Below are 11,906 nucleotides of genomic sequence, written 5' to 3'. Positions count from 1 at the left end.
GTATCACTGAAATCTCATACTAAAATTATACTATGTATTTTATACATTATCTCATTTTATTCTTAACAATTCCTAACAAATCTGAGATGTATGGTACATGTCCTTTTGGGGGGGGTGTACTTATTTTACACATAAAGAAAGTTAAGCTTGGAGAAATTATGTAACTTAACCTTAGTTACATAACTTATTAAGTAGTAGAGCCAAGTCTAGACTCCAGGGCCACTGACTCCTAGTTACCCTAGGAACTATGGACACACATAGATATCTGTCTTATAGGAATTTGCAGTCTAGGTCTGGAGACATGGGAAATATGAAAGCAAAGATGAGAAGCCTAACTGTACAGAGATCACAAAGAATGTGCCAAATTATAAAGTTTACAGGATAGATCTGTGTTTCTTAACATGTTACCAATGTATGACCTGAGCTAGGGTTTCTGGAAGTGGGGCCTGGAATCTTTTCAAACATATTTCTCAGCTGATTCTTAATGCACATTCACGTTCATGCCTCAGATTCACTAGTATAAACAACATCCAGAATGAACTTAGGAGGGGAAGGTCAAATCGACTCATTTTTCTCTTTCAAATTCATCTAAACTATTTTCCGGTATTTTCCTTATAGTACTTTTTTTTTTCTTGCGGTACGCAGGTCTCTCACTGTGGTGGCCTCTCCCGTTGCGGAGCACAGGCTCTGGACGCGCAGGCCCAGTGGCCATGGCTCACGGGCCCAGCCGCTCTGCGGCATGTAGGATCTTCCTGGACCGGGGCACGAACCCGTGTCCCCTGCATCGGCAGGCGGACTCTCAACCACTGCGCCACCAGGGAAGCCCTCCTTATATTACTTTTAAAATCAATGGAAGAATTCCATTTTAAATGCTACACAAAAAGTGGCTTTAAGTAGAAATGATACCACTAGTTCTAAACAACACCTCATTGTGAAATCCTAATTTATAAAGGTCTTGATAACCAACTTCATGTTTTAATAGCTGTTATGACAGCTTACTAATCTTACACTTTGCAGCCTATAAATCATGCCCAAACAATATACAAGGTCAAACTTATGAACAAAGTGATAATCTAAATATGATTATACTGCCACCTAGTGCTCAACTTTTAAAGTGTCATAATCACACAGGATTTGGGGGAAAAAACCCACACAGTGCTGTTACAGCCAACATGGTAGAAATGACAAAGCTTTGCTTTAAAAATTGGCCCTATTTTAGAGATCACTACCAATATCTTAAGGGTCACTGATGAGACAGCCAATGACAAATCATAATACTTCATATGTCTAAAATAACAATCTTATAATTCAAATACAAGAGGAAAGTCAATTAAACTATTACATGTTATAAGTAGTACTACAAACAGCTACAAAAAATTGGAAACAATCTAAATTACCTGAGAGACTAAATACTACACAACCATTTAAATACTGGGGAAAAATTAAACAGGACATCAAACATGTAACAAATTGTATTTTCCAAAGATGGCAGCAATAATATTTCCCATCCACATGTTCTTCTGCAACATGACCTTGTCACCCTCACATTGAGGGGGGGCTATTTCTCCTCCCCTTCCAATCTAGGTGGGTCCTAGGGCTGCTTTGACTAATAAAATGCAGAAGTGACCCTGTTCCAAGGCATAGCCCTTAACTACTTGAGTCCAGCTTCCGTTCTCTCTGAAAACACTTGCTCCTGGGATATTTCTCGTAGAAACCAACCACCATGTATGAAATATGACTACTCTAACACAACTATGGAGAAGCTTTAGAGGATGACAAACCTCTGTGGGGAGGTCAAGGAACAGAAAGGCATCAAAATGCAGATGAAGATGCCGTTATGGAAGTGGATCCTCCAGGTCTAGCCAGTGCCGAAACAATGGCCCAGATGAATCCTTCCCAAATTAATGACCAATAAAATTATGAGCAAAATGAAATGGTTGTTATAAGCCACTAAATTTTGAGGTGATCTGTCATGTTACTGAAACAGAAATTGGTTCCTGAAAGTACGATGTTGCTTTAAGAAAGTCCTAAAACACATGGCACTGGTTTTAAGACTGAGTGGTGGGCCTCAAGGAGTCTACCAATGAAGGTTTGAAGGACAGTGAGAAAGGTGTTATTAGAGACTAGAGAAAAGGTATATTATATAAAACATATTTTTTGTACTATGAATTTCATTTAAAAAGATAATAGTAATGGACTCTCCTACTTGATAACTCAGTTGAGAGGGATAATATATGGCTCTGAAGGTAACAGTTGAGCAGTATCTAGTCTTGGGTTTAAAATTAAGGGGAGTTAGTGACAACAGGCTGCTTTAAGTTTCAAGAACATATTAAATATTAAGTAAGTACAGAGTGGTCCAAAAACAATTCTAAAAGAGTTTGTTTCTAAGGTTGTCTGGTGATTATTTAAACAGAAAGCTATTCAAAATGCTTATTCAATAAATATGTTATAATCTAAAAACTTTCAGACAATGTAAAATTTCATGGCAAGTACAATCAAACTATGTACACCAAGATTATTTATTAGGAAACACATGATGATGTTGTCTAGATATAAATCTCTATGAACATCAATATCTCAAACATGAAAGAAGCCACAAATTTTATGCCCTCAATGGACTGCAGAATATTTGTCCAGCTTAATTTCTTCCCTATTTCCATAGTATTAGAGAGAAAAGTTGAATTGAGCTGGCAACAAAGCATATACCTTTAAACCAGCAAGATGATGCAAATCTAAATTTATTATTGATATATGACAATGATATACATTTGTGTGTGTATGTACGTATGTATATGTTATTTTTAAAATTTAGACCCATGGAATGTCATGATCAATTAAACTATTCTCAACATAATTTGACTGATGATATCCCTAGCAAAACAGAACTTTTTTAGCAGCCTCTTGCCTGCCTCCCCTTGTCTAGTCATGGAATAGATTCTTCACTTGCAGGACGTCATATTACACATTTAACCACAATATCTGTGAATAAGGCTACTGTATATTTTAAATCAAGTGTTTGTTACACTTTACATCAAAAAAACCAGTATCATAAACAGGTATTTCTATATAGAGAGAAGTTTAATCAGATTCTATTTTTAAGTTTTCAGGTCTTAAAATTTAGCCTAGTAGGTTTAGTTAGATTGAAAAATAGTAGTTTTGATGCTGTTCAAGACTAATAATAAAGCAAAACTAAAAGAAAATTAACTTCCCTTGGTTTGATATAACAGAAAAATGCAACTAAAAATTAAGGATTCCAAGCACAAAAAAGCAGGTAAGCCTTGAGAATTATATCTTCCTTCTCCAGTTGCTTAATTTTACTTACCCAACTATCTTGCTAGTCAAAGTGGAAGTGAAGCTGATGGAAAGACTGGAAATATAATGCAATATTTTTGCACTACTTCTTTTTAAGTGGCTACAGAAGTTAGGAGAGCCAAGAATCTGAAATTATCTTCAGTCTTCTGTCTCCGTCTCACTCTTCCATATTATCAGTTCAATCTTAATACTTTGGAAGAGACAGAATGCTCTCATTTAACTTAGGGGTCAGCAAACCTTTTCTTTAAAGGGCCAAAGTAAATATTTTCGGCTTTGCAGGTCAAGAGGCCAAACTGACTTATGTTTATTCTTTTATTTTTGTGAAGAAATTCTGCTGTGATGAGATATTCCACTATATATTTTCTAAATTTTCTGACCATTGTTTTCCTGAGTTAGTAGTATTGTGGTAAGTGCTTAGTCTGGTAATGTCAACGTCTGTTGTATTCTTCTGGCACATCTACAGTATCACTGCATAATGAACACAATGCTTTGCCATCTAATTCAGTAACAAATAACCTACGCTCCACTGTGCCTTAAAAGCATGACATTCAGAGTTCAGCTTTTTTTCTCATTTTCACATGATGGGTATGCAATGGTAACTAACTAAATAAATAAAATGTTTCAGTATGGAGATATGCCTGGCACTCAGAAATGCTGTGGGTTTATAACTGCTTCACTGGGATTTGTAGTGCACTAAGCAGCAGTGTGATGTGATGAGAGCACCACATACGGCTTCTGTTGCAGCCACTAAATTCCGCTATTGTAACATGAAAGCATCCATAGACAATATATAAACAATTGAGTGTGGCCATGTTCCAATAAAACTTTATTTATGTGTACTGAAGTTTGAATTTGATAATATTTTCATGTGTCCCCAAAATTATTCTGATTTTTTTCAAAATTAAAAAACATAAAAGTCATTCTCAGCACACACACCATATAACAGGTGATAGGTCACAGTTTGCCAATCTCAGATTGAACTCATTTTATTACAAAAGACAACGGCAGGATAGAAATTTGGCTCCCACGCAGGCAGTGGAGCTAGACTGCCAGACTACTTAAACTCCAGTTTCTGCACCTCTAAAATGAAGACACCTCACAAGTGTCTCCAAGGATAAACTGAGTGAATATGTAAGTCACTTAGAACAGTGCCTAGCATATAAGTATATTAACTGTTAATACTGCTTACTGAGCAGAATATAATTGCAAATGGATTCCAATTCCTATTAACAACTCTGTATGATTTAAAACTCCCACTGGAGGTCTGAGGCAAGCAGCCTATTTGCATGAATATTACAGATGTCCTCCAAGCAAGACACTTCCACAGTATATCACCACCCATGTTTCTGTTATACTTCCCACAATCCTACTAGCAGTTTCAACCTTGAGTATTTCAAACTTCAAGTAGTACTCCTTTTCTCAGGTGCTGGCGGCAACCCCACCATAAGAAAATTTTTGAACAGACTATCTCTATCCTCAAGTTATGCTACATATCTAGATTAGTGAGAAAGTAGAAATAAAAGTGATATTTTAAGAAGTATTATTTTGACACTAACAATTTCACACTAGAAATTCATAAACAAATCATTCTGTATGAGCAAATGAAAATTAAATCATTTTTGATGACTAAAAGGCCTTGGATGAGACTCAGTACCTTTATAAAGATATACCTTTATTACTCCAAAATAAATCATGCTTATCTACCTTTATTACTCTAAAATAAATCATATTTAAATATACAAAAGTCACAAAAGTTAGATTACATTTATTCATTATTTCATATGCACAAGAGTGCAAATGTTTAAGACTACGGATGCAGGAGACAAAGGACTAAGGGCCTTTTCTTCTGGATCAGCTATCTCAATTTGAGATGTTCCCTCCTACCCCACATTATGAAATATATGCGTTTGTACAGACAATAAAATATGGTGTCTCTGATTTCACTCTTATTTCCTTTTTTCTAATTATTTTTGTTTTACAATAAATATGAATTACCTGTAGGGGGAAAAAGTCAGAATGTATTCATTAAAAGAGAGTTTGGAAAATACACAAAAACAAAATGCCCCAAATAGTGATTTCAGTTAAAACCATAGTAATTGCTCACCTACAACCAGGCCACATTCAGGACAGATCATATCACCAGCTCTGTAGTCCTCCACTAAGATCGCATCTGGATGGTTTGGACATGTGACTCTTGGAAGAGCATCCAAACTAAATGAAAAAAAAATTTTTTTTTAATATCCTCCTAACCAACATGCAACAAAGTACTAATCCTTTGGGGGGGAAAAGAGGAGGATTTTGAACATTTTTCCAATAAATTTATAATACATTTACATTTATAATACATTTAAGCTAAATTCTCAAAGTAAAAATCCTAGGTTAGGTTACTTTAAATCCTAGCTAGTATTAACAGATACGATTGGAATTGTTTTTTGTAAGAACAGTTATTGGTTTGCAGAATGGAAGGCTTTAAAAACTTAAATGGAAAACAAGTGTTTTTTTTCTTTTAACATGTAGGCTACTAAAATGTTTATAAACCTTGATTACCACAGAAATGACTAGCTACCATAATAACGTGCAACATTTACACATAACCATCTGGGTTTGTGACCCTTGCCACTTATTTCTATGGTCAGATAATGAATTTCAAGTCTTTGTTTTCTACATGCTGCATACCTTAGTAATACACTTAGAATAGTACACTGAACCTAAAAGGTATACAAACAAGGGTGGTAGAGGTGGCTAGGACCTGATGATTTCATTTAGACCAGAACTAAGTTTGTGGGCCCTCAAGAAATTGTTTCAAGATCTACTTTTTAATCTATCTGTGATATTAACAATTTGTTTGATTAACTTATTTTGAAAATAAGGCAGTCTGGGGAAGACACATCAGCCTTAAATGACCTAACAGAATCAGTTCTAAAAAGCATCAAAGATATTTAACATAGATTTAGTAATTATTTCTGTGGGTGTGGCCTTACAATCACAAATGTCTGGTATCACTGAAAATAAGCCCTTTTTAAAAGTTCACCTGAAGTTAATACAGAACAAGGTTATGTTATGACCACCACAAATATACACATAAAAGACAACATCAAGCATTCTTAAAGTATGTAAATAGGTATCTGTGGTTTTGGATAAAGTTTCTCAAAGTAGCAAACAGTTCAGAATGTTAACTTTCAACATAGGTGATACCCACAGAAAAAATGATAAAGTAATCCATATTCCCAAAATTTATATATTCAGGTTAACCAGAACACATCTTGGATCTTTTCATTGCGGAAAGAGGGAATGGAGATTTGTTTTATATTCACGTTTATTCCATAAATTTCTACTAGAAAAATATTTTAATAAATTATGACAAATAAAACATTAAGAAATTAGTATAAATTATTAAAGAAAACTATGTAAAAATAAAGGAAAATGTTAGTAAAGTAACAGTAATTACAAATGCATAAAATGGGCAGCCATGTGGCACACAGCACACCAAGGACTGATATATTTCATACTATTAATAAGTAGACATACTATTGTGTGCGTGTATACGTATATAAAAATGATATGGAAACATCTCAAAGATATCCTAAGTGAAAAGAGTAAGGTGGGGATTTTACAGAAAACTGAAAAAAGTATGAACTACAGTTATATGCAGTAACATGAATAAATCTCAAAATGCTGATAAAAGAAACCAGACACAGAGGAATACATATACATTTATATATAAAGTTTAAATCAGGCAAAACAAACCTATGGTGTTAGAAGTCAGGATGTGGTTACATTTGGAAAGGGGTAATGATTGAGGGCATAAAGGAGGCTTCCAGGGTGCTAGTGGTATTTGATTTCTAGACCTGGGTGGTAGCTATGTGTATGTGCTCACTTTGTAATTGAACTGTACACTTAAAATGTGTGTGCTAATTTCACAAAAAAGGTAAAAAGCAAGGTAGCACACAGTGTTTATATTAGACTACTTTTTCGAAGAAGAGAGGTTAGGACTATATGCATATGTTTGTGAAACCACAGAATCACTATGAAAACACCAAGAAACTGGTTATAATGACTGCTTTGGAGAATTAGATGGCTAGGAGCTAGGGAAAGAAGGAACTGCTTTTCACTTTTCTTCTTGCTTTTCTATGATTTGCCTGTGTTACCTATCCAAAATAAAATGAAACTGTGCTCAAGCAGTCAATTTTAATGAAATTACCCACAAGGGTAATACAAAAGAGGAAGCACAGGAGTGGGGTGGTGGGGAAGTAAGGGAGAGAAACAAGAGGGAAGGAATGGAGTAAACCACCACCACTGAGATTAAAATAACTCAGGCTGCCTAAGAAGCCACATAATGCCAAACTTCACTTTATAGCTATCATGTATTAGGTGCCTACTATGTGTCTAGTACTATACATATGTTATTAATCTTCATTAGCAATTCTGAAAATTAAGCATTACCTCCATTTTAAAGATTATGCTCAGAAAACGATTTTCCTAAAATCACTGAATAAGTGGTGGAGTTTAGATTTTAAGTCACAACATTTGTGTTCTTCTCTGTGAAAACACCAAGCAGTTTCATAGCCTAGTCACTGTACATCTTCCTCAGGGGGAAAAAAGCTAAGGACAGAAATACTAACATTTACCTTTGTTCTCACTGGTAGAAAAACTCAACAGATGGACAGCAATGACATACATTTAAGAGCTGGACATGCCTAGAAAAAATTTACTTCAAAGAAATATTTCAAAGATTTTTTTTAATGAAGAGAATAAAGGCACACAAAGGAAATGTATTCTTTTGGTAAAGAATCTATCAAGTGAATTTACTATATTTAACTATTACAACATTTCTTACAAATACCATTTCCTGTTCTATTATATACAAAAGCTGAGCCCAAATATGACCACGTTTACCTTTCAGATCTACTGCCATGAGAGAATACAAGTCATAGATAAGTGGTTTGGGAAGCTACTTCTCCATTTACCTACAAGGAAGCCTTACCTGGCAGAGCCACACCCAGTTAGAATGACTGAGCATTCAAACACTGAATTAGCAAACAAGTGTTTACTAATTCAGTAACAAGTGAACAAGTGTCCCTGGCTTTAAGAGCTGTGTCCAAGTAGTTTTAGCTAAGGCTGCCTCCTCCCCCAACCTTTTAAAAATACAGTAACATAAAGCAGTAAGCCTTAGTAGTTTACCAGAAAGGGCCTGGATTTCTCCAGCTTACTATTTTGTGATAATGGCTTTCATCGCGAATTCAATTCCAGAGATGATAACAAGCTCAGAAAAATTATGCCAGAGCTACCTTGCCTTCCAGAAGCTACAGAAGTTAATTTGATACTTTTAATACATGAGTTAACTAGAGGCCAAGTGTGACAACAGGAAATAGATATCTGAGACTCTACACTCTGTTCTAACACTAACCTTGGATAAGTCAACATTGGCATGACTCAGTTTACACTTACGCAAAAATCCTAACATATACCTCATAGTGGTCATGAGAGATATAATTAGGGTCTGCAAACATTTTTCACGTCACAGGATTAAAGGCTGTCTCTAATGGCACTGTATGCACTTCCTGTAGATATGGGTACATCACATTTTTAAAATATAATATTAAAGAGTGACTTCCCAGCATACGTAATTTTCTGCAGGCAAGATCTTCTTCAAGAGTATGCAGACGACATCTGTAAAGAAATCTCTTAGAAGAGAACTTATCAACTCTTCAGAAATGCCCTAGCTTCCACTTCAAAAGGCCTCGGGGATGGCAATCAGTTTCCCTCAGCCTTACCAATGCTAACGTCCCTAACTGTCTGGCTTGTCAGATCAATAGGGACCTAAAATTAACCCTTTCCCTTTAGAGAGGAGGATTCACGGACCCTCGGGCTTGTTGAGCCACAGATGGAAAACCAAGCGTAGAAAAAATTAACAAGAAAAAAAGGACGGGTGAAATATCCGTAAAAGACGCGAGGCCAGGGGCTGGGGACACATGACCCTTCACACGGTGGTGCCTGGGTGAGAAAACGGCTTATGACGCTGGCGGAGAAATGCCGGCGGTTCGGTACCCCCTGCGACACCCCTGTCAGCCCTGCCTCTGGGAGTGCCTTTGTCCGGGGCGACCGGCCGGTCCTAACGCCTCTCCCCGCACCTCCGCGGCGTTTTGCCCGACGCGGAAGTGCCGGCGGCCACCTTGCAAGCCCCCGCACTCGCCGCCCGCCCCTCAGCTGCCCAAGCTCCGCTGGACGTACTTACCGGCTGGTAGACGCCATCTTCACGGCCACTGCAATTCCAGCCACCAACGACGACAGACGTACCGCAAACAGGAAGAGATTGTGACGGAGAAACGCTGCGAGACTGGCTTTTATAGGCGAGTCGCCCACGCAGTCGTAATAGGGCGCGGCTACGGGTCGGGAGAAAGGCCAAGAAAAGTGAGCTACGCCACGTTCTTTGCGTTTTCTTATTTTCCTATTCAGTTTCGGTCATTCACTGTGGTGCCTGAGCCAATCGAGGAAACTACCTAGGAAAATTCACAAGGGCACCCTGCAAACGAGCTACACCAGAGGTACCCTCAACTTGACTGAGTTAAAACACAAAGATAACCCGGGCATCATGGAGAGGGCAAAGCCTGCATTCCCGATGGCTAACCACCCTTCCCCCCGCCCGGAGTCAGCTACTCGAGTTTGAGCGCAGTTCTTACTTGCCCAGAGGGGTGATTCCACCAAGGTACTTGGAATAAAGAGAAATTCACTTGGGTCAGCCCGAACAGGTGTCAATTCAGGCTCTGTCATCAGCTAGCAAGCTGTGTCTTCTTAGGCACGTCCCTTTGCGCTTTGGTGCAAGGGGTAATAGTATCTGCCTTTCAAACCCTTTTAGAATTGGCAGGAGATGAAACAAAACCATGTAAGAGCACTACACCGTGAGGCAGGGAGATGTGGGCCCTAACCTGACTGCTGTTTCCATGGTCTTTGCAAATTTGGCATAGCTGAAATATAGAGAACTTAGCAAAAATGGTTAGATACTGCAAAAGCTCCCTAGATTTATTGATTAGCCAAACTAATGTCAGAATAGTACTAAAAATAACAGCAACACTATCACTACTTGGCTGAAAACAAACCACCCTTGGCCCTGTGGGAATCGGAGGAAAAAGGGTTTCTTTGGGGATGAGAACTTAGGATATAGTGGCTGCTTTATTCTTTTGGGCATGGGACTTAAATGCCACTGAGCCCCCATTGTTTTCTTGAAAGGTGGGAAAGACTCGCTTCCTTAGAAAGAACAAGAGGCAGAAGTTTAGGAACTGAAATCCAGATGGGGATGGGAGAGCTTTTTTTTTTTTTTTTTTGGTCTTCCGTGCTGTAATTTAAAAACTTGACTGTACTTTTGTACTTTTATGGGGGGTTTTCTCCCTCAATGTCTGGTAAAGTTTCAAAATGCCAATTTATTTCAGCTGTGCCAAATGCAACCACGAAAGAGCTTGGGGGTGCTGCACCCCAATCCAGCAGGAAGTTTTCATAGCAGAGCATCTTGGCTTGGGAGAAGAGGGAGAGGAGGAGGAAGGGAACTGGGCACCTCTTGAGAATCAAGATAAGGACCTACCACCTAATGGTTTATGGTAGGCATTCAATAATGTTTGTGGAAGGAAGAAACCATCAGACAAATTGAAACCCCAGAGGATGGAAGCTGGGCAACTGGTTAATTACTCCTGCCCGCCCCCACCCCAGAATGTCTGTCATAACCTAGTTAAGATTTCTTTTATATTAAAATAGAAGCAGCTTAGGTAGGCCATTCCTCTTTTTGTTGTTAGTACAGCATTGGCAATTTATAAAGCATTTTCATCAACATAATCCCACTTAATCTTTGTATCTGATCCTGAGATTGAAACACACACAGAGGTGGGGTTGTGTCACCTAGGAATCAATAACCCAGACTATCATTTACCAAAACTTCCGGCTTGTTTATATCATCATTTTTATTTAACTTAACTATATGAATTAAATAAAATTATTTATTTAAATCAATTATTTAAGCGAACTCATCTTTTTTAAACTTTTAAAATAAAATTTTAAGTTTATGTCACTACTGTGAAATCACAACTTGATAGGTTATAATTCTTCCCAAGTATAAAATGCTTTACATACCTAATAAATGATTTTTTAAAGTTTGTGACCCAACTAGATATATATTTTTTAAATTTATTGAGGTATAATTACATACCATAGAATTTACCTGTTTAGAAGTCAGTGATTTTTATTAATTTTACCAAGTTGTGCAACCATCCCCATAACCCAGTTTTAGCACACTTCCATCATCCCAATAAGATCACTCATGCCCATGTACAGTTAATGCCCATTCCACTTCCAGCCCCAAGAATCACTCATCTACTTTCTGTCTCTATAGATTTGCCTTTTCTGGACTTTTCATGTAAATAGAATCATATGATATGTTGTCTTTTACATCTGGCTTCTTCCTCTTGGCGTAATGTTATGGAGGTTCCTTAGATTTACCTGTGGCCTTGCTTGTGGAAACACTGATATATAAATGTCTGTTATAAAAGTGTCTGTATGGTGATATTGCAGAAGATGACAATTTCCTAACTTAAGCAAGGTTTGACAAA

The 11,906-nt window shown here is 37.4% G+C and overlaps 1 protein-coding gene across 4 annotated transcripts in view; it reads right to left on the bottom strand.

Annotated features, from left to right (window-relative positions):
• GTF2B (general transcription factor IIB) overlaps positions 1-9,656 on the bottom strand; it is a 52,287-nt gene extending 42,631 nt beyond the window's left edge. For all 4 annotated transcript variants that reach the window (XR_016394787.1, XR_016394788.1, XR_016394789.1 and 1 more), the window contains exons 1-2: positions 9,548-9,656; positions 5,417-5,523 (exon numbers count right to left, since the gene is read on the bottom strand). Coding sequence is in view for 1 of the 4 variants with exons in the window: in XM_022553316.2 (XP_022409024.1) it covers positions 5,417-5,523; positions 9,548-9,564 (124 nt within the window). In the remaining 3 variants the exon portion in view is untranslated. The remainder of the gene's footprint in view (positions 1-5,416; positions 5,524-9,547) is intronic.
• Between the last annotated feature and the right edge of the window lie 2,250 nt (positions 9,657-11,906).

Source organism: Delphinapterus leucas, chromosome 1 (assembly GCF_059928025.1).
Source record: "Delphinapterus leucas isolate spDelLeu-1000000601 "Yukka" chromosome 1, BTC_Dleu_Yukka2, whole genome shotgun sequence".
NCBI classification, from domain to species: Eukaryota; Metazoa; Chordata; class Mammalia; order Artiodactyla; family Monodontidae; genus Delphinapterus; species Delphinapterus leucas.
This window is presented reverse-complemented; position numbering and strand designations above follow the sequence as displayed.